Source organism: Mastomys coucha, unplaced genomic scaffold (genome assembly GCF_008632895.1).
Source record: "Mastomys coucha isolate ucsf_1 unplaced genomic scaffold, UCSF_Mcou_1 pScaffold3, whole genome shotgun sequence".
NCBI classification, from domain to species: Eukaryota; Metazoa; Chordata; class Mammalia; order Rodentia; family Muridae; genus Mastomys; species Mastomys coucha.
Genome location: NW_022196909.1, coordinates 49,455,095 through 49,482,211, shown reverse-complemented (window position 1 = coordinate 49,482,211; position 27,117 = coordinate 49,455,095). Strand labels below are relative to the sequence as shown.

General features: G+C 53.2%; 1 protein-coding gene across 10 annotated transcripts in view; it reads right to left on the bottom strand.

Annotated features, from left to right (window-relative positions):
- Tnxb (tenascin XB) overlaps positions 1–27,117 on the bottom strand; it is a 60,520-nt gene that overhangs the window by 12,075 nt on the left and 21,328 nt on the right. For 3 of the 10 annotated variants that reach the window (XM_031347403.1, XM_031347409.1, XM_031347413.1), the window contains 17 exons: positions 26,496–26,864; positions 25,291–25,584; positions 23,691–23,981; positions 22,704–22,994; positions 20,528–20,860; positions 19,820–20,131; positions 19,070–19,360; positions 16,511–16,828; positions 15,048–15,335; positions 14,660–14,968; positions 13,330–13,650; positions 12,918–13,238; positions 12,206–12,529; positions 10,570–10,866; positions 9,947–10,288; positions 5,065–5,391; positions 4,495–4,815 (listed from right to left, as the gene is read on the bottom strand). In XM_031347403.1, coding sequence (XP_031203263.1) covers positions 4,495–4,815; positions 5,065–5,391; positions 9,947–10,288; positions 10,570–10,866; positions 12,206–12,529; positions 12,918–13,238; positions 13,330–13,650; positions 14,660–14,968; positions 15,048–15,335; positions 16,511–16,828; positions 19,070–19,360; positions 19,820–20,131; positions 20,528–20,860; positions 22,704–22,994; positions 23,691–23,981; positions 25,291–25,584; positions 26,496–26,864 — 5,349 coding nt within the window. The remainder of the gene's footprint in view (positions 1–4,494; positions 4,816–5,064; positions 5,392–9,946; positions 10,289–10,569; positions 10,867–12,205; positions 12,530–12,917; positions 13,239–13,329; positions 13,651–14,659; positions 14,969–15,047; positions 15,336–16,510; positions 16,829–19,069; positions 19,361–19,819; positions 20,132–20,527; positions 20,861–22,703; positions 22,995–23,690; positions 23,982–25,290; positions 25,585–26,495; positions 26,865–27,117) is intronic. The other 7 variants (XM_031347406.1, XM_031347410.1, XM_031347405.1 and 4 more) reach the window with 6 other exon arrangements.

The following is a 27,117-nucleotide window of genomic DNA, read 5'->3' as shown; positions in this document are numbered from 1 at the left end:
GCTGTCCTGGAACTCACTCTATAGACCAGGCCGGCCTCGAACTCAGAAATCAGCCTGCCTCTGTCTCCCAAGTGCTGAGATTAAAGGCGTGTGCCACGACTGCCCGCTGAGAAATCCTGTCTTGAAAACCAAAAAAAAAAAAAATTAAGTCAGTAAAGTGCATTTATAGGTGCACGGTGAAACACTAGACTCTTTTCTGTTCCCTTGTGGGCTGGGTGCACCCGACAAGGACCGAGTCTCTCTAAGGAGTCCTAGGCCAGCGCATGCTCAGCAACAATTCCAAGGCTGCCGCCTCTGCTGAGGGCCTTTCCCAGCAGCCTGCTCCCCAGGATCCTGACAGGATAGCAGGCTCTGGATGCGCTGCCGGGTCTGAGTGGGACTCGTGGAAGTTGGTGTAGTTGTTTCCTCCCAACTGAAACATCCCCTCTGAGGATGGGTTAGCTTAACAGGGTTTACAAGGCCTCAGCATGGTTACAGACACATAACAACTCTAGAGAGGGGAAACTATGTAGCAGGTGCAAGCGAATTCCAGCGAAGTGCTTGTGTGGGCTGTAACCTATGCCGGGGTTAGGTTCGCAGTGATGAGCTATCTTCAGTCCGGTATCATCATATTCCTACATGTGACCCCACTGGGCACGCTGGTTCACTACGCTAGACATGGGTGGACTTGTTTCTTGGGTCTGTTTTCAGTGCCTCATGTGGCATGAATAGATTCAGGTCTCCTCAGGAAGATCAACCAACGTAATTGGAGAGCATCCAAGTGAGAAACTTGGGATGTCCATTTTTCTAAATTGGATAGGGTTGATGGATGCATACTGCTACACAAATATAAGCTTGTCTCCAAAACAGTCCACAGACTCGAGGGTGTATTCCAGTTCCTAAAAGTAACACACAGGAAAGATGCTAAGCAAGCGATGGTGTCGGCTGTGTGACCTCTTCGCAGGCAAAGATGTGAAACTGAAACTCAGCTGCCTTCTCAGAAAGAACTTGCCCACCCAAGGGGGGAAATGCAATGGGAGAGTGTTCTAGGGGTGCCCTCTGCTCATTAGTCTCTGGTTTGGGTCAGGGGAAGTAGAGAAGAGAAGACAAGATGGAGGTATTGCTGGCTGTTTCTTACAGCAGGCAAGATGCAAGACAAAGAGAGTGCAGGTTGGACCCATGCTAAAGAGCCAGCCCTGGGGTACAAAAATCTCGGATCCCATGGGAGGGACTGGATGATTAAGGGCAAGGGAAGGGTGGAAGACAACAGACTTTATGAGTGGTCTGACCGTGAAGACAGGAAGAGAGAGTCTGTGATTCAGTATGCAGACAGGGCATGAGTAATGACTGGGTCCAGTCAGAACGTGAACATCTTGGTACAGACTTCTAAACTGAAAGCTTCCAACAGCCTCGCTCTGTGTGGCTGTGGAGTAGAGGCAGATGGGATCAATCTGAATGGGGATGGAGAAACTGCATCATAGCAGCCCATCCCTCCTCAAGACAAAGGCTTCATAACCTAAGGCAACATAGGGAAAATCAATCCCCGATGAGTGAGCCATCCGGGACACTTAGTCCCTATAAATCCCAGGGCCTTAGAGGCAACAGAATGGAGAAGGCATTGCTGGAAGAAACCAGGAGTGAGAGAAGCAACACTGATACCCAGTTCATCAAGTCAGATGAAAGTGTAGTCCCAGGAAAGCTAAGAAAGAGATGTGCAGCCAGATGTCCTTAATCGCAGTGCTCGAGAAGCAGAGGCAGGTGGATCTCTGTGAGTTTGGGGCTGGTCTGATCTACACAGCAAACTCTAGGTCAGCCAGAGCTACATGGTGCTTCAATGGCTTGCTGCGACCCAGGATGGGATGTGGTCTTCACGAGTCAGAGTCCTGGGAACTCAGGATGACCCTGAACAGTACATAAACCACTTTTATAAAATTCAGAAGCAGTTGAAAGGGAATGAGAGAAAGGCAAGGCAGACCAAGGATCGGTTCTGGTCACGCAAAGGAAAACGTGCCGATGCCAGTGCGCAGACAGTTCCTACAGGGACCATGAGCAGAGGACGCTGTGCTAGTGAGCTCCTGGCGGGTTTTCCTCCTGAGCAGCAGTCCACAGAAGACAGAGATGATGGGATGGTGCAGATTTAAAAGGTTAAACTCAGGGGCTGGAGAGATGGCTCAGCAGTTAGGAGCACCGACTGCTCTTCCAGAGGTCCTGAGTTCAATTCCCAGCAACCACATGGTGGCTCACAACCATCTGTAATGGGATCCGATGCCCTCTTCTGGTGTGTCTGAAGACAGCGACAGTGTACTCACACAAAATAAATAAATGAATCTTAAAGAAAAAAAAAAACAACCTCCCCCCCAAAAGCCCCAACAAACAAACAAATTACATCAGCCCCTGTTGCTGATGGCCAAGTTCTTGTCAGAATTGGGGTCCCAGTGCCAATGGCAGGCATGGTAGGTTGGAGTACAGCTATGAGCCTCAGTTGGTCCTCCAAGACCATCAAGCACAAAGATATATAGAGTGGTCTTAAAGCGACAGTATCCTGGGATGAGGAGGGCAGTTTATGGAAAACGTCCATGTGATACGGAAAGCCAGACAGGATGATGCACTTGTTCTGTCTGTGCCCCTGTACTTAAACACACTTCTCTTGATCAAAGCAAGTGAAAACAATCAGATCATTTTGTACTGTGTGGAGCCTTGGCAATGTTTCTTTACTTTGCCTCTGGGTTCCCAAGATCAATCTGCATTCATTCAGAATGGTCAACAGCGGATCTTCAGAGCACTCCCCCATGGCTGCCTTTACAGTCCTGCTTTTTGGCATGGGATGGGTCTGGAATCCCGCATTGCTATTCCGCCCACCTCTATGGAAGCGCGGGGTGACATAGATGACATCATGCGCGTCTCTGAATATTTTTGAGTATCTGGAAAGTCGTATGAAGAACAGGAAAGTCATGTGTTCGAGAGCCCAAGGACGATGCCCGCCGTCAGTGGGAAAGGGGATTCCAGCGGCTATGAGGTTGGTGAATTGGGATGCAATCGGAGGATCAGGCTACCTTCCTCTGAGGTGGAGGCTGAGGGGGCACCAAAGCTAAGGCTGTTGGGTGCAACATTAAATTAGGCAGTAAATATCGCCGAAGACGTGCACACTGGCTGCAGAACGTGGAGAAACCAGGCGGACACGGGACTGGAAGGTCCCTTCTTGCTGCTCTGCATTTATATTACGGACAGGCACCATGAAGGGCGCTATGGAAAATTGTCACCAGCAGTGCTGCTTGGCTGTGACCCTTGAATTCTGCAGAGCCACCCATGCAGGCCCACTGGCACAACAGAGGCACGGCTGTGATGGGGACAACATAATGAGACTTAAGGTCTGCGCCACGGGAGGGAATTTACACCTCCTGCTGTAAACCAGGGGAAAGCCTGTGCCTGGAGAACACATAGGCCCCGATGGGGAGGCAGCTGCTGCTGCTGCTGCATTAAATGGATAGAATATACCTATCAAATGGCCTTCTAACATCTGTTTGCATCCACAGAGTACAGCTGCTAGAAATGCCAGTTGATCATAGAAGGAAACGTATCTCTTGCAATTAGAGGTAGACTGTAAGGACTCAACTGGTGAAATTACTGAGACAAAATGACAGTTGCTGTATCATATACTCAGCAATAGATGGAAGAAAGGAATGAAGCGTTTCTAGCCCTACAGAGGAAAGCTCATTAGAATTCAGGAAGTAGCCCACTGTGGTGGTGGGTGCCTTTAGTTCTAGTGCTTGAGAGGCAGAGGCAGTCAGACCTCTGTGAGTTCCAAGTGAAGCTTGCCTACCTAGTCAGTTTCAGGACAGCCGTGGCTATGTAGAGAGACCTTTTCTCAAAAACAAATCAAAGCAAAACATTCAGAAAGTAAGCAAAAGCTTACTCAAGAAGTAAAGACAACTCACAAGTCTCAGGAAGCTCCTGAAACTTACGAAACTCACAGTCCGTCTCAACACTAGCTAAACAGTGGCAACTACTTTCAGGAGAGCTGAAGAAAGACTCCAAGGATGAATCTTTTGCGAGTGATTGTCCATGTGGAGGTTGGCTTTTATGTAATACACCACATTGGGGTCACCCATGTTTTCTGCAAGTAACCCTTCACCCATACTCTTACAAGTAATCTACTGATTCACATGTCAGGCTTGTGTGGAATATCTGGCTTGTGGTCAGTGTCCTATCTAGATATATATCCCTAGGGAAAGTGATGTGCTCACACAGCCTTGCTGCTGTGAGAATAAGTGTTAACCACAAAAATGCTAGAAAAGGGAATAAAACCAGGTCATCTCTGGGGGCGGAGAATTGGCTCAGGGGTTAACAGCTCTTGCTGGTCTTGCAAAGGACCTGGATTCGATTCCTAGCACCTATATGGAGGCTCTTCACTTCCTTAAGCACACGTGTGGTACACAGACATATGTGCAAGCAAAGCACTCATATGAATAAAAGAAATTGTGTCATTCCAAATAGACCTGTCTGACAGTCACTCACCAGTCATGCCCACGGTGGACACGGGGCCCACGCGACGCCCCTCATGGACCCCATACAGGTTCATCTTGTACTTGCGCCCAGGATCCAGGTCTCTCACAATGGCCTCCCTCTCCTGACCCCCGACACGCATCACCTGGGGCCGCCCATCCCTGTCCTTGTACTGGACAGTGAAGGAGTCAAAGTGTCCCTGGGGGACGGTCCAGGAGAGACTCAGGGAATCTGGGGAGGCTCCTGTCACTGTCAGCTCTCCCAGGAGTGGCTCCTCGGCGGACTCTGGGGCCTCTGTGCTGGGCTCTGGGCTTGGGGGCTCTTCCTCTGCAGCTGGGAAGGAGACAGAAAGGGTGAGGCAGAATCCTGAGCTCCTATGTTCCTGCTGAGGGGACCTGAACAACCACTAACACAGCCCTGCTGCTCAAGGAGACTGGCCAGCCCCAGGGGAGCGCATACAAGCCACCACAGCCTTAGTCACAGTACAGTCCTTGGCTACTGATTCCTTACCCACTAGTCACCAAAGAACAGTAGGTTCCACTTCCTGATGGGTCCCACCCTGGGCTCCCACAGTCCACTCACCCGTCAACCCCGTGACAGACACGGGGCCCACACGCTGGCCACTGTGGATGCCATACAGGTTCATCTTGTACTTGTGGTCTGGCTCCAGGCCAGAGATGGTGACCTGGTCCTCGTGCCCTGGTACCCGCACCACCTTGGGCTGCCCGTCCCCGTTCTTGTACTGGATCACGAATTGGTCAAACTGTCCCTCAGAGACTGTCCAGGAGAGGCTCAAGGAATAGGGGGTGGCATCTGTCACAGTCAGCTCTCCCAGGTGCGGCTTCTTAGGAGGGGGCTCAGGAGTTGTGGTGGGTGCCACCTGTGTGGTCGGAGCTTCCTCCTCTGGAGCTGGACACATACAGGAACAAGTTAGGTCTTTCTTGTCCTCAGTCCCCACATAAAGGACATTTATAAAAACAGAGCCTTGTGGTTGTAGCACCACAGGCTTTTAACCCCAGCAGTAGACAGAAGCAGGATGATATTTGTGAGTTCAGAGCCAACCTGATCTGTGTAAGGAGTTTCAGGCCAGGCAAAGCTACAAAATATAGCCGTCTTGAGATGGCTCTCCCTGCCATCTCCCTCCCCACTAGGCTCTGGTCTTTGTCCCCATTCTGAAAGTGGACCTGCCCCAACTTAGTTGCCACCAGACTCAGAATGTCCCAGACTTTTTCTAAACCCATCCTGGCTGCCTCACCCACCAGCCTGCAACCCCTGGGTGGGCCGCCATCTCCCACACCCAGCCCCCTTCTCGTCTTGCTCCACCGTGGGGCCCGAGCTTTGTACACACCCATCTTTGATGCCAGATGCCAGCCTTCAGCACAAGAACCCAGGCTTCCTGGGATATCCTGACTGTGTCTTAAGGCTGTCCTATACCTCTAAGGCTGTCACACAAAATCTTCTGGTTCCTTCTGGACCACGCTTTTCTAGCCTGCTGCTCTCTGCACAAGTTTGGACTCGCTTTTTCTAAAGCCATCCCCAAGGCTGTTAGACTTCAGTCTCCATGGTTCTCTGTGAGCAGGCTGGCCTCAGCGTGACCCTTCCAGATCCTTTCTCATCCCCAGGCTTCCTTATCACACATTTATGTCTGGTATTACTATAATAAACCCCTCACTTAGGAGCCGGGCAGTCTTCCAGGCTCACGGCTCCTCCTTAGATGCAGTCTGCACTTGGTTCCATCACCTGTAACTTTGTTGATACTCTGGAGGGGTGTGTAGTTAAGTAAGACTGTATCCCAGCCCCACCTCACTGTTTCCATGGTGACAGGGCCTCTGGAAGGACTCATGGGTCCCACATTCCCAAAGAGTGCCAAGGTCTCTGTCGTCAGAAGCTGGGCCTTTCAAGGCTCAGCTCTGCACTGGCCTCACAGTCAGGACCATCTGTCCCTCAGATGATCCTCGTTAAATGACTGGTCCCCAGGGTGACGGAGCGGAAGCAGGGCCCCGTAAGAGGTGTGGCCTGGTAGATGTTCCCCAGGTCACTTAGGGTGTGCTATTGAAAAGGGCGGGGATCTTGAGCTTCCTCTTTTTCTTTGGTCTGCTTTGATGTGTTCGCTATTCCATAACAGGTTCTGAAGGAACAGGGCCAGCCCGCCGAAACTAGAGTCAAAGCAAAACTATTACCAGTTGAGTATGTCAGGTACTCATCATGGGAGTGAGGCTGACAGCCTAGCTTGACAGGAATGCAGATAGACTCTAGGTGGGCATATATCCTAATCTGCTCTGTGGTGTGACCCAGGAGCCAGGAAGTGATTGCTGGCTAAGAACAAATGCTTCCGGGTAACTGGTTACACGGGGACAGCTTCTGAGTCCAGGTTAGATGGACACAGGGTGTTCAAGACCCCCACTGGGCTCAAACAGGTACACTCTGAACTTGTGCATGAGGCTCCAGTTCCCCCACAGTCCTCCTGGCCTCCGGCTTGTACCTCTGGGGCCGCCCATCCCTAGTCTTGTAAAGTCAAAGTGGCCATCCTAGGGAGTCTGTGAAGTATGGAGAGGATCCTGTCGTTATTGGATCCTCCAGGAGTGGCTTCTCTGCGGGTTTTGTGCAGGGATCTCTGCCTCGGGGTCCTCTGACTTGAGAGGAGTGGGAACCCAAAGGAGACCCAGTAGCCAAAGCTTCTCAAGCAGAAGCCTTGGGGACACAGGTGGCCTCACAGTGGCCATCTGGTCACAGGGGGCTGGAGAAGACTGAGCTAGCTTTGCTGTGCCGTCCGATGGTTAGACCGCCCAATTTCACCTCCTCAGGAGGCAACTGGAGCATGTGTGTCAGGAGCCAAAGCCCTGCTCACTTCCTTTGACCCAATAGTCTCAGTTCTGGGCATTTGTCCTAAGAAAATTATTAAAAGCAGGGAAAAGTTACAGCATGGAAGAATTCATAACGAGATTATTCATGACAGCAAAATGTGTCAGGACCCAAATGACCCACAATGGATGATTGGTTTTCCTACAGGCCTTTCACCAGAAAGCATCAAATAACCATTAAAATGGTGATTAGTGCAAACTGTGTGGTCACAAGGTAAATGACCAGCATCCAGCTGGCACCCAGAAAAGTAAGAGACAGCTGCTTGGGAGCACAGCCAGCTGCATGGGAGCACGGCCAGCTGCATGGGAGCACGGCCAGCTGCGTGGGATCACTCAGGCTATGTGGGAGCACTCAGGCTGCGTGGGAGCACTCAGGCTGCGTGGGAGCACTCAGGCTGAAGACTTAAAGTGTGTGGCCTGAGAGTGCAGAGCAGGAGGCTCACTTACAGCTTACACCTCAGCTTCTTTGGGTTTGGCAGTGGTAGTGTGGGTGCCAGGAATGGAGCCCAGGGCCTCATGGGATATAGTCAAGCATTCACCGTTGTTAATGGTGGTTATTGCTCAAATACTAGACCGAGCTTCTCACTTGCTGGTTTTTAAGCTTTGCATATCCTGCCATGTCCCTCACATGACAAAAATACAGGCTTGAAAAGAGACTATTCGGGCGGTGGTGGCACACTCCTTTAATCCCAGCACTTGGGAGGCCGAGGCAGATGGATTTCTGAGTTCGAGGCCAGCCTGGTCTACAGAAAGAGTTCCAGGACAGCCAGGGCTACACAGAGAAACCCTGTCTCGAAAACCAAAAAAAAAAAAAAGAAAGAAAAAGAAAAGAGACTATTGAGCTGGACAGTGGTGGTGCACACCTTTAATCCCAGCACTTAGGAGGCAGAGGCAGAGGCAGATGGACTTCTGAGTTCGAGGCCAGCCTGGTCTACAGAGTGAGTTCCAGGACAGCCAGGGCTACACAGAGAAACCCTGTCTCAAAAAACCAAAAGAAGAAGCAGAAGCAGAAGCAGAAGCGGAAGCGGAAGCGGAAGCGGAAGCGGAAGAGGAAGAGGAGGAGGAGGAGGAAGAGGAGGAGGAAGAGGAGGAGGAGGAAGAAGAAAAGAGACTATTGAATTGTAATATCAGTAACTGGAGGTGGGTGGGAAAATGGGTGAAGAACATAGCGGGGTTATGGAAAAGCAGGGGACAAGGGTTCCTTATGGGCCACTCCTCTTGCTGTGAGTTGAAAAGAGCCGTTATGAGGAATGACAAGAGTTAAAGAGATAGGAAACTGAGCCACAGGTGAGAACTAACAGTTCACTCCCAGCTGCCAGCTCTAGCTTTTCCCCAGTTCTCCCCATGCCCCACAAGCCTGCAGTCGGCTGAGAGCAGGGCTAGAAACAAGACCCGTCAAGCCAGGCCAGGGGCTGTGAGATACAATTCCTCTACCTAGCTGGTCAGCAGGCACAGAGAGCCACAGGCTGTCCTGCTCTGCGGCTGAGCAGCTTGACCCACCCCACACAGTGATCCTGAGGATGGGCCTGTCCACCTCTGGTCTGCTCTTGACATGCCCAGGAAGCAAGCCGTGTGACTGAGACCCAGGGACCCAAGCGCGCATGTGACTTGTTCCCTCGCTGCTTAGGAACTAGCAAATTTAATTTTCTCATAATTAGAAATGAACCGCGTTGCCAGGGTGACAGGAAGGCAGATGGGGTGCTAAGGAAGAGACGCCGCATTTTTTTCTGTTTTTCTGTGATTATAAAAGGAATGCGTGGAGGGGAAGGAGAGATGCTTGCCATGTTGGAACATTCATACAGTGCAGAACAGACGAAACCAGAAAAAGGCAGCCCAGCAGTGCCCAGAACAACATAGCATTCTGTCTCACAAAGCACTGCCGTGGGCGCTGTGGGCCGCGCGTTCCTCCCGTTCCCCACCATGCTGTGCTTGCCGGCTGGTTGTGATTAGCACCCTTACAGGACTCTCAGCCTGCGGTCTCTCTTCTCTTCCTCCTCTTGCTTTTTACTTTTTGACTCACACAGTGCAGGTCCACTGTGGTGGGGAAGAGGGTGTGGTGGAACAGAGTAGCTCACATCTCAGTGGCCAGGAAGGAGAGAAAAGAAATCCAGGAGGGTCCATGCCAAGAGACAGGTCCAGGAAAATGTCCCCAGAGAGCTACTTTCCCTGCCAAGTGCCCATCCTACCTCCTACTAGCACCTAACAATGCCAAAGAGCACAGGTCCATCAAGGTACTGAAGTGGTGTGTGTGTGTGTATGAGAGAGTGTGTTTGTGTGCGTGCATGTGTGTGTGCGTGCAAGAGTGTGTGCACATGCATGTGTATCCGCATGTGTGTGTGCATGTGTATGAGTACGCGTGCATGTGTACATATGTGTCTGAGTGTGGGCATGGGTGTGCATGTGTGTGTGTGATTGTGTGCATGTGTGTGATTGTGTGTGTGTGTGTGTTGCCAAAAGAGTGAGGCAGAGGCAGCTGGTGAACAGAGGCCAAGGCTATGAAGGGGAATTCAATCTTAGCCTTGTGGGATTGGGAAAACAACAAGGAAGGTGACTACACACACCCCTGAGGAAGGAGATTCGCTAAAGCCCCAGTTCACACTCACCGGTCACGCCCACGGTGGACACAGGGCCCACACGACGCCCCTCACGGACCCCATACAGGTTCATCTTGTACTTGCGCCCAGGATCCAGGTCTCTCACGATGGCCTCCCTCTCCTGGCCCCCGACACGCATCACCTGAGGCCGCCCATCCTTGTCCTTGTACTGGACAGTGAAGGAGTCAAAGTGTCCCTGGGGGACAGTCCAGGAGAGACTCAGGGAATCTGGGGAGGCTCCTGTCACTGTCAGCTCTCCCAGGAGCGGCTCCTCGGTGGGCTCTGGGGCCTCTGTGGGCTCTGGGGCCTCCGTGCTGGGCTCTGTGGGGCTGGGGGGCTCTTCCTCTGCAGCTGGGAAGGAGACAGAGAGGTGAGCAGGGTTCTGTGCCCTCGGGCCTTGGGAAGGTGGCAGAAACCATAGCTACCAGGAGACTTGGAGGGCTACCGGCACAATAAAACCCTCTCTGGCCCTGTTGCCTAGGAGAAGGGGCCAGGCGGCTCGAGGAGAAAGGGAGTGGGCCACAGCCTTGACCACGGCAGGACCAATCCAAGGCCCTCATCCCCACTCACGTCACCAAGGAGCTGGGGTCACCTCATCTTCACTTTTACCTGAGTTTCCACAATCCACTCACCCGTCACCCCCGTGACAGACACGGGGCCCACACGCTGGCCACTGTGGATGCCATACAGGTTCATCTTGTACTTGTGGTCTGGCTCCAGGCCGGAGATGGTGACCTGGTCCTCGTGCCCTGGTATCCGCACCACCTTTGGCTGCCCGTCCCTGTCCTTGTACTGGATCACGAATTGGTCAAACTGTCCCTCAGAGACTGTCCAGGAGAGGCTCAGGGAGTCGGGGGTGGCATCTGTCACAGTCAGCTCCTCCAGGCGGGGTTTCTGGGAAGGGGCCGCAGTAGGCTCCTCTTTGGGGTCTGAGGAAGATATAAAACAGAATCTTTTCTGTTTGTGGAAGGGGTTCCCAAGTCCCTTAGATATGGGTCAGAAGGAGGCTGTATCTAGGCCTGGTCAAGCTCTCTTCCTGTTTATAATCTCCTGTTTATAATGACCAGAGCCCCTCATGGTCTTCTTGGGAAATCAGGTGGCTCAGGCCGCCTTCTGTCTCAAGGCCTTGGCACACCGTAGCTCACTCTTCCTTTAAGCCTCTTTATTTTAATTTTAATTTTTTTTTTTTAAAGACTGGGCCGCACACAAGCCAAGGTGGTCTTGAGCTGAAGAGGTATAGAATAGGTTTCACTCCTGATCCTCCTGCCTCTCTCGGCCGTCCAAGGGTGAAGATTGCAGGCGTGTGTCACCACGCCTGGCCAGATCCAAAGCTTCTTTCAGGGGTGTCAAAAAGAAAAAAGTCCTGAAATTAGACTGCGGGTGTCCATGCTAGGTAAATATGCATGTCTGTTACTGGTGCGCCTCACACGGGTTACTTCTATGGCATCAACTTAGATGCCCTAAAATATAGCTGTTTATGAAGATCTATCCTTTGGGGGAGGAGAGGGCAGGACGCAGCCAGTGAGTACCTGATAGAAGTAGTCATGGGCACACGGTCCTCATTACATCCTCTCCCTTGAATAGAACTCTAAAGGTTGCTTTTTTTTTTGGTTTTTTTTTGGGACAGGGTTTCTCTGTGTAGCCCTGGCTGTCCTGGAACTCAGAAATCCGCCTGCCTCTGCCTCCCAAGTGCTGGGATTAAAGGCGTGTGCCACCACTGCCCAGCACCTCTGAACTTTTAAAAAACAAAAGCCCTTTTGTTAGATTTACTTTTTTTATTTTATATGAATGTTTCGCCTGCTGCCTGTCTGTGCACCATATGCTTGGCACCCTTGGAGGCCAGAAGAGGGTATCAGATCCCCTGGAACTGGAGTGATAGCTGGTTGTAAACCACCACATGATGCTAAGAATTGAACCTGGATCCTCTGCAAGAGCACTTTGCACCACTGAGCCATCTCTCTAGCCCCATCCTTTGGAATCTTAAACAATCATTTGAGGACGGGATTTGCTGGTGTTTCATGGGATCTGTTTTCTCTAGAGTCCCCGTGGGAAAGCACAGTCTAAAATGTGCTTCAGAGGTGTCAGTACCCAGCAGACTCCTCCACGCCTGACCTTTTCTTAAAAGGCAGTCCCGGTCCCCAGATTCCATCTGACCTTAAGGCATTGGAGGTCAGGGATGAGCTAGAGTCTGAGGAGTTTTGGAGTCCTCAGTCTCTGCTGTAGGAAATAGTGAGGGCTCTACTTGCCTAAGAAGGCACACATACTCACCAGTCACGCCCACGGTGGACACGGGGCCCACACGACGCCCCTCATGGACCCCATACAGGTTCATCTTGTACTTGCGCCCAGGATCCAGGTCTCTCACGATGGCCTCCCTCTCCTGGCCCCCGACACGCATCACCTGAGGCCGCCCATCCCTGTCCTTGTACTGGACAGTGAATGAGTCAAAGTGTCCCTGGGGGACGGTCCAGGAGAGGCTCAGGGAATCTGGGGAGGCTCCTGTCACTGTCAGCTCTCCCAGGAGTGGCTCCTCGGTGGGCTCTGGGGCCTCTGTGCTGGGCTCTGTGGGGCTGGGAGGCTCTTCCTCTGCAGCTGGGAAGGAGACAGAGAGGTGAGCAGGGTCCCCAGCAAGTGTCCCTGAGTGTTGAGAAGGAGATAGATGCTAAGGCTACCAGATGGGTCCTGATGTCATATCAGAGAAGCCCTCTTGGAGTCTGGTGGCCCTGTCTAGCTGACCAACATGCTCAAGTTTTGGGAGGTGACCTGATGCAACCTGAGGAGCTACCCGCACTGCAAAGGCTTCTGTGGAGCCCCTTGCCCAGGGAGCTAGGCCCACCACAGGAGGGGCACAAGGCTACAGCCCCAGCTGCAGCAGTTCTGTTACTGACCAGCTCAATTACTATTGACCAATCAATTCCAGTTCATCTTCCCACTGAGTCTCCCACCCTGTGAGGATCCCACATCTACTCAATCCACTCACCAGTCACTCCAACGACAGACACGGGGCCCACACGCTGGCCACTGTGGATACCATACAGGTTCATCTTGTACTTGTGGTCAGGCTCCAGGCCGGAGATGGTCACCTGGTCCTCATGCCCTGGTACCCGCACCACCTTGGGCTGCCCATCCCCGTTCTTGTACTGGATCACGAATTGGTCAAACTGTCCCTCGGGAACTGTCCAGGAGAGGCTCAGGGAGTCGGGGGTGGCATCTGTGACAGTCAGCTCTCCCAGTTGTGGCTTGGGCTCAGGAGTCATGGTGGGTGGTTCTGTGGACTCCTCCTCTTCTTCCTCCGATGACACTGAACACGGAAAGAGGAACACGGCTGTGGGGACATCGCCACCCTCTGAACCTCTGCAGCTGTTTAAAAGGTCAGAGTTTCTCTCACTTACCTGTCAGGGCCTCAATTTGAGCAGGGCCTACACGCTGCCCATCATGGAAGCCATACAGGGTTACCAGGTATCTGTGGTCAGATTCCAGGCCGGTAAGGGTGATATCAGTCTGGTCACCCTCTGTACTGACCACTCTGAGTCGCCCATCTCTGTCAGTGTACTGGACCTCGAAGGAGTTAAATTCTCCCTCAGTTACCACCCAGGAAAGATGCAGGCTGTGAGGAGTGGCTTCTTCCAGTCTCAGCTCCCCAAGGCGGGGCACAGCTGCAGGAGTTGAAGTTGTGGGGACCTCGGTCCAAGCTTCAGTTGTTTCTCTGGGTTCTGGTTCAGAGAGACATGGAGAGGAGATGGCTGCTCTGTTGCTGAACTAATATGCTGAAGAGGGGTAGGGGAGAGGAGGGAGGGAGGGTAAGAGGAAGGGGGGAGGAAGGTAAAGGCCAGAGGGTTGGCAAAAGCATTTGAAGTAGAAGATGCTGTGTCTCGCACAGCTGCAAAATGAGATGCAGAGGGGCAAACCCTGGAGGACAGAAAGCAGCTCGGTGGCTGCCAGAGCCTGGGGAGGTGAATGTCAGAGGACCTCGTAAGTGCCCAGCAGGAATGATGCCACCCCAGTGGGACCTTGTGCCTGTCCAGGGACCATCAGACCCTTGACACAAACTCCACCCAACCCATGTCAGGTTGTGCAGGAATCCCATGGGGGAAGGGCTAAAGCTTGGTACCGTCAGAGGGGAAACATGTCTCCTGGAAAGAGATTTCACACGACTATGAGAATATGACAATTCATTGGCTCACCACGGAGCTGATGGGTGGGACCGCCTCTTGCCTGGGGGCTGCTTACATATATATGTATATGTATGTGTATGTATATATGTGCATATGTGCATATATGTATACATGCATGTATACATGTATATATGTATATGTATATATGTATACATGTATATATGTATATATGCATGTATATGTGTGTATATATGTATATATGTGTGTGTGTGTATATATATATAATATACATATATTTAAACCTAAACCTCATGCCTACCAGACTTCAAAGATGAACTTGAGTGGCACACTCTTTGTTCCTCTTCCCAACATGGCCACAGTGAATAAATCTCTTTTTTCTGACTTGCCTGTTTCTCTGGCGTACGGAGGTAGCCAGGCCCCTAACAGATCACGGACACGGAGGTGAGGGAACGTGTTTGTGCCTCCCTGAGAGATTGTTCTATGACTTACACATTTGCCAAAACCCACTTGGTACTCTATGTAAATCATGTCTCAGTAAAGCCTTCTCCAAAAGAAGTGGACCTGGTAGGTGGCCTGTCACACTCACCAGTCACAACAACGACGGAAAGGGGACCCACGCGCTTGCTGTCTCGAAGACCGTAGAGTAGCAGCTTGTACCTGCGACCTGGGTCTAGACCAGAGACTCTAACCTCTCTATGGGTGCCGTCCACGGGCACCACTTGGGACTGCCCATCTCTGTCCTTGTACTGGACCACAAAGGAATCAAACTGCCCCTCGGAGACTGTCCAGGTGAGGTCCACGGAGCTTTGGGTCACACTAGTCACCCGCAGTTCCTCTCCCAGTCGTGGTTTTATGGCGTGCTTTTCTCCAGTGTGGTCCACAGCATTCATGGGCTCTGAGATGGAGACAGGCAAGGCATGGCTCAGCTGGTCACGGCTGTGACCTTGAAGGGCAGGGCAGGGAGAAGAGCTCACCTGTGGTGCCCTCTGCGGTGAGCGGGCCGAAGCGCTTCTTCCCCAGAAGCCCATAGAGGAGGAATCTGTACTTGCGGCCAGCATCCAGCGCTGTGACGGTGGCTGTCCGCTCTTGGCCCTCTACTGGCACTGCCTGGGGCCCACTTTTGTCCTTGAACTGGACCACAAAAGAGTCAAAGTGGCCCTCGGGGACTGTCCAGGACAAGCGCAGAGAGTTTGTGGTAGGATCCGTCACCCATAACTCTCCAAGGCGAGGAGGGGCCCCCGGGCGGGCGTCATCTCGGGCAGCTGACACAGAGAAACATTCTTGTGTTTATTATTTTTTTTCCCAAAAAACTCAATTCTTTGACTACCTCCCACCAGCGCTGGAAAAATCCAGAGTGGCCCAAGTGGTCAGTGCCTCCCCAGATATTTCCAACAGCCTCCGGTCCACTCCCTCATCTTGCCAGAGCCTCCTCTTCACTTGACCCCTGTGGGGACGGGTCTTCTGTCCTGACTCAACCCTGTCAATGCTCACCCCAACTTCCCTTCTCATCTTATCCTCACTGACAAGAGGCTCTATCTATCCCTTAGTGGCTTCTCTTTCCACAGGGGACAGCTCATTGTGACGATTGACTCTGGTTTTCTTCTCAGAAACCCTGGCCGAGTGACCTGACTGGTCCCCTAGGGAATTCCTTGAGGGTAGAGGTTCATGGTGGGAGACGAGCAAGTGGGGAGACGAGATGCTATGGGGGTTAAGTGTTGCCCAACTTCCTGTTTTCTTTCTCATCTGGCTCAGAACATCAACTCCACGGGACTTGGAGGAGGCATGGGGGTGACTGCACTGTTATGTGCTGTGAGGACTAGTGCTGGGGGTAACACATAAGAAAACTCAAAGAAGGAATCCCATGACTGACAAAGGAGCCAACTTGGGAAGGCGCTGGCCCGCTGCCCTCCTGGACAGCAAAGCCACTGACGGAATTGTTATTGTGAGAGACTTCTGGCAATGTGGAGCCCTGGGGGCAGAGGAGGGCCTGGGCCAAACCCCAAGAAAGGCCTGGGTTGGGTAGGCTCTCTCTGGTTTCCATTTTCCCAGGCTCCAAGAAGTCAGGAGAGGAAGGTGAGCCTCTACTGGAGGGAGATGTGGGGGCAGAGGGATGGGAGATGTGGGGGCAAAGGGATGGGAGTCAGGGTGAGAGCTAGAAAGACAAGCAACAGTCTCTGGCTGGGACAGTCTCATCTGGGGCGGTAGGAGGGGCTCCTGGTTAGTTTCAGTCCTCCCCAAGAGGCCCCAGATCACCACAGCTCATCTCCCAGTGAAGGCCCAGCATGCAGAACAAATGGAGGGAAGAGCGAAGATTCGAGAACCCGTCCTGCTGGATCTCTAACTGCTTTGGACTGGAGTGGCTAGCAGGAAGTTCAAACCGTTCAGGGAAGGCTGGGGCCTCAGGTGGGGCTCAAGCTAGATTTCATGCCGTCCTCACCTGTCTTCGCCTCTACAGAGACCTGGCTGCGTCGTTTCCCATCTTGGACCCCAAAGAGCAGGAACTTGTACTTGCGGGAGGGCTCCAGGCCTTGGATAGTGACCTCCCTAAGGTCTGCTGCCACGGGCACCACCTGGGGCTGGCCGTCCCTGTCCTTGTACTGGACCGTGAAGGAGTCAAATTCACCCTCAGGGACAGTCCACAAGAGGCCCACAGAGTCCGGGGTCACATCTGTCACTGTTAGTTCCCCCAGTCGTGGCTCCGGGGGCAGCTTGGAGGCATCGGTGGCTGGAGCTGGTGCTGCTGCTAAGAGGGGGTCTAGAATGAGAAGCGAGATCACTTCCAAGCTCCTGGAGGAGAGACCTGGCTCTGCCTGCCTTGGGGGCTACCACTAAGTAGGGGAGCGTTTCCTCTTACTCCCCAATAACTATAGCGCCCGTCCATGATCAGCATGGTATCGGCAGCACTTGCGAGTCTCACCCAAGGCATGCTTCCCCGGGGCCTTAGAGTGATTCAGAAACATCAAAGCATTGTTTGCACTTTAGGTGAGCTGACAAGTCCAGGCATGGCCAAGTCATAAACCAGATGGTAAATGGTTTGATAATGGCACTTTGGCCTCTCAGTATTCATGACCTGCCTCCAAGGATCCCAAGCCCAAAGATGACCAATCCTGTCATATAGGACGACCTCTCTGCATATCCTGAAAACTTTAAATGCTCTCCAAATAGCTTACCGTGCCCAGTGCAGGGCAAATACTATGCAATCGGTTGATAACTACAGATGAACAATATGCACATGTTCATGTGTGTGCAGATAAGCACGCAAGTGTGCGTGCATGTGGTCATGTTTGTGTGGGGAAGCCTGCACATACGTATCCATGTTCATGCATGTGCAGGTGAGCATGAATGTGTGTTCATGTGTACAGATGGCATGCAAGTATGTGTACGTGTGTTCATGCGTATGCAGGTAAGCCTGCATGTATGTGTGTTCATGTGTGTGCAGGTAAGCCTGCATGCATGTGTGTGTTTGTGTGTTGCAAGTGAGCATGCATGTGGTGTGATCATGTATACAGATATGTGCAAGTGTGTATGTGTGTTCATGTGTGTGCAGGTAAGCATGCATGTTTCATGCACATGGAGCGGCCTTTCGTGTTGTTCCTGAGCTGTCCACCTCATTTTCTTCTGAGACACAGTTCCTCACTATGTTCTGGAGCTTGCTGTTTAGACAAGGCTAGCTCACCAGTGAGTCCCAAGCCTTCTCCTATTTCTGTCTCCACCCAACCCCCACCCAGTGCTGGGATTACAAGCACTCTCCACCATGCCCAGCACCTTCCATGGGTTCTGAGAGTCTGACCTCAGGCCCTCATGTTGTACTAATTCCAACAGAGCTATCTCCCCGAACCTGAGAAATGATATTTTTTCTGAATTTGGAGAAATGGCTCAGTGGGTGAAGGCACAAGCCATGGAACTTGACAGTCTGACTCCAATCCCTGAGACTCACATGGCAAGTGGAACTAAGTCCCATCAAGCTGTTCTCTGACTTCCAGTCATGCTGTGACCTATGAGCATCTACATATTTGAATGTGTGTGCATGCATACATGTAAAATGAATGTGTGTACATGCATACATGTAAAATGAATGTGTGTACATGCATACATGTAAAATGAATGTGTGTGCATGCATACATATAAAATTAATGTGTGTACACGCATACATGTAAAATGAATGTGTGTGTATGCATACATATAAAATGAATGTGTGTGCATGCATACATGTAAAATGAATGTGTCTGCACGCATACATGTAAAATGAATGTGTCTGCATGCATACATGTAAAATGAATGTGTGTGCACGCATACATGTAAAAGGTTCTATTTTTTGTCTATCTTCTGCCCATGTCTGCGTGTGAACCCTGAAGATGGGGAATGCTGGCTGAATCAGTACGAGAGGATCCTTCATGATCATAGAAATGCTGTTTCCTAGGTGTTAATGCAGCAGTGTTCTGAGAGAGGTTAGGGACTCCTCTAAATGCCTGGAAGAAATGAGAGGAAGAAGGAGACCAAGGCAGGTGCTCAGGGAGGGGTGGCTTCCCCGAGGAGAGCAGTGAGATTGGACCGGAAGGGGCTGTGACTTGGACAGGCACCCAGGACCTTAGAGGATTCTGCTGCCTGACCCCAGTGAAGAAGGACAAGAATGGGATGGCGATTGTACTCAAGTCACAGATGAGTTGTCAAGAGAGGGGGAGGGAAAATGAAACAGCTGTGCCAAGTCAAAGGAAGGAGGGAGGAGGGAGGGATAGAGGGACGGAGGCCAAATGGGAGGCAGGGTCAAGGCTAGAGTGCAGATGGGGAAGCCACTGAGGGTGGGAAGGTTCCAGCCTTGGGGGAAAGCCAAAAGTTTGAGGATTTGGATGTCTGTGAGTCTGGAGTGAAGCCTGTAGGGTCACTGATACAGAGACTGAGGGGTGACTGATACGAGTCCCAGGCAAGGCTGGGACAAGGGTTTTGAGAAAGGGCAATGGATACTGAGGGATGGGGACTGTCTAGCTCTATCACTTACCTGTCATTGCTGACACAGAGAGGGGGCCCACACGTTGTCTGCCATGTAGCCCGTAGAAGTTCATCTTGTACATTCTTGCAGGGTCCAAGTCAAGGATGGTGACCTCACGCTGTTCTGCTGCCACAGGCACCTCCTGGGGCTGCCCATATCTGTCCTGGTACTGGACCACGAAGGAGTCAAACTGCCCCTCAGGGACCATCCATGAGAGGTTCACAGAATTGGGGGTTACACCAGTCACTGTCAACTCCTCCAGGCGTGGCTCAAGGGGGGTCTTTTCTTCTGGTCGTGGGTCTGAGACAGAAATGGTCTGCTAGAAAAGGGTCCTAAGAGTGTTGTGCACAAAACTGCATCAATCAGCAACACCCATCTGCCAAGAAGATTCACCAGCAATCTGGTGAAGGAGACACCAGCAAGATGGCTCAGCTGGTAAGGTCCTTCAAGCAAGACTGAGAACCCACGTTCCATCCCAGAATCCATGGAAAGAGAGAACCAGACCCACTGAGCCGCCCTGTGTACATGTACACGTGCCATGACACACACATCAAGTACAAGAGCCACAACGTGTATGCATACATGGGTTCACTAAGTCCTTGCCAGCTGTCAGCCTGAGCTTACTGGGAAGGGATTGACAACAAAGCTGATAAAAGCCCTAGGCCTTGGTGCCTTCCTAAGGAAGCAAGGAGCCATGAATGCGCCACAGCTACATAGACCCTGGCCATGGGAACAGAAGCAGATCCCAGTCACACTCACCGGTCACGCCCACGGTGAACACGGGGCCCACACGACGCCCCTCATGGAGCCCATACAGGTTCATCTTGTACTTGCGCCCAGGATCCAGGTCTCTCACGATGGCTTCCCTCTCCTGGCCCCCAACACGCATCACCTGGGGTCGCCCATCCCTGTCCTTGTACTGGACGGTGAAGGAGTCAAAGTGTCCCTGGGGGACGGTCCAGGAGAGGCTCAGGGAATCTGGGGAGGCTCCTGTCACTGTCAGCTCTCCCAGGAGTGGTTCCTCGGTGGGCTCTGGGGCCTCTGTGGTGCTGGGGGGCTCTTCCTCTGCATCTGAAAAGGAGACAGAAAAGTGAGAAGGGTCCCAGCAGGCCTTGGGAAGGAGGCAGAAACAGTAGCTACCAGGGCTCCTGAGCTCAGGTTAGAGAGGCCCCATGAAGACCAGTGTCCCTGGTCATCTGACAGCTGCCTGATATGCTCAAGCTCCTGCCTGGGTCAGCTGAGGGGACCTAGACAGCCACCAACATAGCCATGGCTTCTACAGCCCTCCTGCCCAGAGAGACAGATCAGCTCAGGGGTTGGCACACATAATAGTCGGCCATAGCTTCAGCCAAAATGGATCTGCAGGTCTGACCAATCCTTGGCCACTATTCCCAGTCTCTAGTATCCAAAGAACAGTAGGGTCCACTTCCTGGTAGGTCCCACTCTGGGCTCCCACAGTCCACTCACCCGTCACCCCCGTGACAGACACGGGGCCCACACGCTGGCCACTGTGGATGCCATACAGGTTCATCTTGTACTTGTGGTCTGGCTCCAGGCCGGAGATGGTCACCTGGTCCTCATGCCCTGGTACCCGCACCACCTTGGGCTGCCCGTCCCCGTTCTTGTACTGGATCACGAATTGGTCAAACTGTCCCTCGGGGACTGTCCAGGAGAGGCTCAGGGAGTTGGGGGTGGCATCTGTGACAGTCAGCTCTCCCAGTTGCGGCTTCTCGGGGGGCTCTGGGGCCTCTATGCTGGGCTCAGTGGGGCTGGGGGGCTGGTCCACGATGTCTGGTGGGGCTGAGAGAAGAGATCAGAGTCTCAGGCATTCATGGGGACTGGCTCATCGATGGGGATACCAAAGCATGTCACTATGCGTGTTCCTCCATCGAAGGCTTCGAGCTCCTGTGGCCTCAGCCTTCACCATCCAGTCCCTGATACAGCATAAACTGAACTATTGCTGCCAGAGGGGTCGAGGACACCAAGAGAGCATGGCCCATAGAACACACAAAACAGGGCTCGTGGAGGTTCACCGAGACTGCAGCAGCAATCACGAAGCCTGCATGAGTTGGCCTTAGGGTCTCTGTGTGTAAATGATGGTTGCTTAGCTTGGTGTTTTTGTGGGAGAAGGGACGTCTACAGTGACCCTTGCCTGTTCTTGGGACCTTTTCTTCCTTGGTATGAGGGTTTGTGCCTGGCCTTACTGTAACTTGCTATGTTGTGTCTGGTTGAGATCCCTGGAAAGCCTGCTCTTTGCTAGGGAGAACACAGGGGAGGGGAGGGAGTGGACCTGGGGGGGAGGGGAAGCTGGGGCTGCTGGGAGAAGTGGAGGGAGGGGAAACTATGGTCAGGGTGTAACTCATGAAGAGAATAAATTAAAAAAAAAAAAAAAAGCTGGGTAGTGGTGGTGCACGCCTTTAATCCCAGCACTTGGGAGGCAGAGGTAGGCAGATTTCTGAGTTCGAGGCCAGCCTGGTCTACAGAGTGAGTTCCAGGACAGCCAAGGCGACACAGAGAAACCCTGTCCGTAAAAACAAAAAACAAACAAACAAACAATAATAATAATAGCACAATGAAAAGTAAATAAGGCCCTGGGGTCTTTGGGTAGCCTGCTCCCTCTCCTGAGGCCGAGCCCCTGGCTGCCTGCAGTGGTTTCATGGAGGGACTGTGGTAAAAGGGACAGGGACCCTGGGGGTGGTTGGAGGGAGAGCAGTTAAGAGGCAACCTGTGACAATGGTGTTAGGTGGGGCAGTGAGGAGCAAAGAGAGGGTGCTGGGGAGGAGGGTGCTGCACCCCAGCAGTTTGCACATGGGGGGAGGCTCTAAGCAGGAGCCACCTCTATTTATTTATTCAATTGTAGGCAAGGTCTTACTGTGCAGCCCAGGCTATCTTGGGATTTAACAATCCTCCTGCCTCAGGCACGTCTTACCATGCCTGGCTTGAACTTGAGTAACTAACAGCTCTATGGGGTGTCGCTATCGGGACCCCCACTTGGCAGAAGGGAAGGTGGGGACAGTGGGGTTAAGTGACTGGTCCAAGGTCCTAGGGACAGTGAGTTGTGAAGGCAGCACTGGGAGCCAGCCAGTTGCCTCCAAAGTACACGCTCTGCTCAGTAGCAGTACAGGGCCCGCAGAAGGCAACGGTGCTGGAAGGGAGGGGCTGGGTGCATGGAGAAGTGGGATAGATGAGACCTGGGGCCAGCCTGACTGGGGCTATGGGAGTGGGAGCTAAAAGGAGCCCCTTCCACCTGTGAAGAGGCTGAGCAACATGGCTACCTGGTCCCCAGCATCTGCTGCCCTTGCACAGAGCAGCCACTCTGGGGAGGGTGCAGGGGGGCCTAGCAGAAACGCTGGGAACTGAATCAGGCCCAGAAGGAGTTCAGTACACTGTAGCTAAAGGAGAGGGCGTTCTGGGAGGGTATAGCAATAGAAGAGGGGTCCAGCCATTCGGAGTGGGGAAAATGAACTTGGAAGCCCTCTGAGGAGCTGGGGCCTGGGTGAGGAGGGCTGGGATGTGGGGACAGAAGAACTGCCCAGGAGGAAGGAGGCTGAGGCCTCCGCAGAAAGGGAAGGTGGAGCTGGGGCAGGCCCTGCATGAGGCTTGGGGCCAGCAGTGAAGGGAGCCATGTGGGGTTCTGACTCACCCGTTTTGGCCACTACAGACACCGGCCCCACACGCTGCCTGCCACGAATCCCGTAGAGGTTCATCTTATATTTCCTGTTGGACTCCAGGCCGGGGACAGTGACCTCATTCTCATCCCCCTCGATGGGCACGCTCTGAGGCTGGCCCTGTGCATCCTTGTAAAGAATCACAAAGGAGTCGAAGGGGCCCCGGGCCACTGTCCAGGACAGGCGCAGGGAGTCTGGGGTCACACCAGTCACAGTCAGTTCGCCGAGGCGGGGTGGCTCTGTGGACTCCTCCTTCGTCTCTGCGGCTGTAGGTAATGGAGAAGCATGAGCCAGGTGCAGAACTGTCAGCCTGGGATGAGGGTTCAGATTTGGACCTGGGGGTCAGCACTCTTAACTGTGAGTGTTAAAGCCCTGGGAAGCGGGACACAGCCAGACTATGACACACCTCCTGGGCTTTAGAGAGCACATTGAATGGGATGGAAGGGGCCTAGCTGAACAAGGAAAGCTGGCTGCCCCTCAGTCTGGGAACAGGGCCAAAGTGTTGGGATCAGCCATTTTGCTGGGAGGCTCAGCTGGCTCCTGGCTGAGGGTGTGTGTGTGTGTGTGTGTGTGTATGAGGGTGTGTGCGTGTGAGTGTATGTGCGTGTGCGTGTGTATGTGTGTGTGTGTGCATGTGTGTGTATGCGCGCGCGTGTGTGCATGTGTGTGCATGTGTGTGCACATGTGTGTATGTTGTGTGAGTGTGTGTGCATGTGTGTGAGTGTGTGTGCATGTATGTGCGTGTGCATGTGTGTATGTGTGTGTGAGTGTGGTGCGTGTGTATGTGTGTGTTGCATGTGTGTGCGTGTGCATGTGTGTATGTGTGTGTGAGTGTGGTGCGTGTGTATGTGTGTGTTGCATGTGTGTGTGAGTGTGTGTGAGTGTGTGAGTGTGTGTGTGTGTGTGTGTGTGTAGAGCAAGAAGAGATCACATGAGAGAGAGCTTAGGCGGCAGTCACTCACCAGTAGTGCCGTCAGCAGTAAGGGGCCCGTACCGCTTCTTATTGGCAATCCCAAACAGAGTGAACCTGTACTTGTGATTGGGGTCCAGTGGGGAGATCACCACTGAGCGATCAGGCCCCTCCACGGGCACCACACGGGGCTGGCCTTCCTTATCTCTGTACTGGATCATGAAGGAATCGAACTGGCCTCCGAGAACAGTCCAGGAGAGGTGCAGTGAGTGTGGGGTGGGGTCTGTCACCCACAGCTCGCCCAGGCGGGGTGGGGATTCCTGGTCAGGGTCACTCTGAAGCACTAGGAAGAGGGAGAAGAGAAAGGGGGTCAAGGGAGAAAGAAGTCCTGGGCAGCCAGTGTGCTCTGCCGAGCTGTGAGCTCTCTTGGGGCTGTGCCAGGTTACAAGAAGTGGTGAGGCCTTCTAAATGGGTCAGCACTGTAGCGTTGCAGCGGCTACTCCCAGCCAAGGGAAGGAGGCTCCAGAAGGGGAGGGGTGTCCCTGATCCCCCCTCCCGGCTTTCCACATCTGTGCAGCCAGGGAAGTCTCCCAGAGGCACCTTCCCTGCGTCCAACTTAACTTCTAGCCAGTTTCTCCTCCAAGACAGAACATCCTTGGGGTATGTCAACGTGGGGTCCTCCTCTTTGGGGTACCCACCCACCTGCTCTGCTCTGTCCCTGGCTGTACCCGCTTCCCGAGTGTATCTGTCTCCATCTCCCATCTTGGCACAGTTCCCAGAGGATTCCATAATTTTCTGTACCCCATAACCTCCACCAGGCAGCTCCGGGGAACCTGCCATTGCTAAGTCCTGTGAGCACTCGAGAGTCCTAACTCACTCCTGGGGACTCTGACTCACGGGGCCGCACCCTGTTTCTAAGCATCTGGGACGCTAACTACCCCGCTGTTTCTCTACCTCTGCTCCCCACAGCTACTGAGACTCAGTGTAACCCTGAGGTCTGACAACCTCTGTCAGGCTCATTCTGACTGTCTGTCCCTCAGCTCTTCTTGCCTGTGACATAGCAGCACCACTCACAGCCGCTGTAAGATCTGTGCTGGTTCAAGAATGCTCTGAGCTCACTGGCTCCGGAAACACAGCAGTTCCCCCAACCCCCGCAGCCTCCATTGCTCCCCACCTGCTGCTGCTTAGGGGACAGAACTGGCTGGCCCAGGGATGTTAGGCTACCCTGGACCTCCAGGCTCTCCTCCCACTGCCATCCCTCCAGCCCAGGATCAGCCGCCAGTCTCACCAGCTGTTAGCTCTCTTCCCTAGCATGCAGCAGGCACTGTGCTACTTGTGAGGCCATCGTTTCACTATTGCCCTTAAAGGTTCTCAGAGATTCCTTGGTCGAGGTCATCTCACACCGATCCCCGAGACTGAGCCCTTCAGCACCCCATGCATTCTGCTCTCTAGCCCAAAGAGTGCTGTGCATTCTCTGGGGGACTCCCGCCTCTCTGCTTCACCTACTCCCTTGCCTCTGCTGCCTCCAATGGTTTCCCTTTGGGATTTAACACAGCCGCCACGGGCCACAGACAATCTCCCTGGACCCCAAGACTCCGGGGCACCCTGCTTCAGCAGCCGAGTGCCGGGCTGGGGTGCCTGCTGTCACTCACAGATCTTGGCTTCAGCCATCAGGGGGCCATGCCTCTTCTTGCCGACGAGTCCATACAGGATAAATTTGTATTTGCGTCCTGGTTCCAAGCCTGTGACAGGTGCCGAACGCTGGGGTCCCTCCACGGGTATCACCCGGGGGCCGTCTTTGTCCTTGTACTGGATCAGGAAGGAGTCAAACTCCCCCTCTGGGACAGTCCAGTGCAGGAGCAGGGAGTCTGAGGTCAGACTTGTCACTGTCAGCTCACCCAGGCGTGGCTGAACCGATGGCTTCTCAGGCTGCTCCTCGGCCCTGTCTGGGGTTTGGGGACGAAAACAAAGCATGCTGGACCAACCATTCCCCTTCACCCTGACTCTGCCCTCTGCTTTGCCTCATTCATCCTATCCTTGCCCCTCCTGGGAAGGAGACATTTTCTCTAAGTCTCTGTCCCCTCTTCATGTCCATACCCCGGTACCCTAAGACTTTAAGGAGGGCTTAAAGTCCCCTGTGGTACTGCCTGAGGGTTTCCTGCCTTCCCACTGCTGCTGCAGAGCAGTCTTCAGGCTCCCTACCCTCCTGAGCTGCTCTTTCCCAGTGCTCAGCTTGTTCTAGAACTGGGCCAAGCATTAAGGATCCCAGTCCCACAGACAGAACCAAGGTGGGGCGTGATGGTGAGGCATCCCAGGCCTTGTCCTTTCCTACCCATCTCTAAAGTCTTGATGGCAGTGAGTACCCTGGCCACACCACACACACACACACACACACACACACACACACACACACACACACACACAGAGTAAGACTTTATTCCCAGGAGATTAAAAAACAAACAAACAAACAAACCTGACCAATGCAACCACAGGTGTGGTCCCTAGGAGAAAATACATTTGAGGGCCCCGTGCTGGGACCAGAGTTTCCTCTGCCTTGGACTCTACAGCCCAGGGCAGAGCAGAGGGACAATCAGGAAGTGAGGCACACACAGACCTCCTGGATGGGTCACCACGTCACCTCAGACTCTTCTCCAGGGCAGAGTGTCACTGTGATGCCTCCCCTCTGAACTCTCACTTTTTTCTTTCTCCTTTGCTTTCTCTTATCTTCCAGCCAGGCCTGCCCTTTCACTGCCCCCTTAAGTCCCTGTCCTACCTCTATCAAACCAAGATGGCCCCAGCTCCTTCCACCCCCACCCCCACCCCCAGGGCACAGCTCCGAGCACAGTCCAGAATGTACCCATAATGCCTTGGTAGATGATAGGAACAGAGGGCTTGCCCCCAGGGGTGATCCCTTGGAGGAATAGCTTGTAGGGGGCTCCAGGAGGGGGTGGGGGCACCAGAGCCTGCTGGACGTCTCCTGGTAGCAGTTCTTCATGAGCCCAGGGCCCCTCGGCCACCTGCATGCGCAGCTGGAAGTGGGCAAAGCTGTCGGGCTGGGCAGTCCAGGCCACACGGAGGCGCCCTGCCTTGTCTCTGCCCAGCACCTTCAACTCTCCCAACGGGTGGTGCTCCAGGATCAGGATAGGGGCCTGGGCCCCTTGGGTCGTAGAGGGGCCTGAGGGAGGAGGCTCATCAGTAGCCTCCAAGAGGCCAGAGGGTAGGGACCCTGGGAAGGAGCAGAGCGGGTAAGAAAACAAACAAACAAACAAACAAAGAGGAGAGCAGAGCATGAGATCAGGAGGAGCACCCCAGTCCCCAAGTGTGCCCTCCAGCCTCTGAGGGCTAGAAAGCTCCCCTCCCCTCTCCCAAGCTGCTCCTCAGCCTTCTTCTTCTTCCTGTATTTGGCCGAGTTCTCCAAATGGAGTCCTCCCAGTGGAGTTCATTCTGAAGCAGCCAGATAAGGCTTAGGGCGGGCAGCC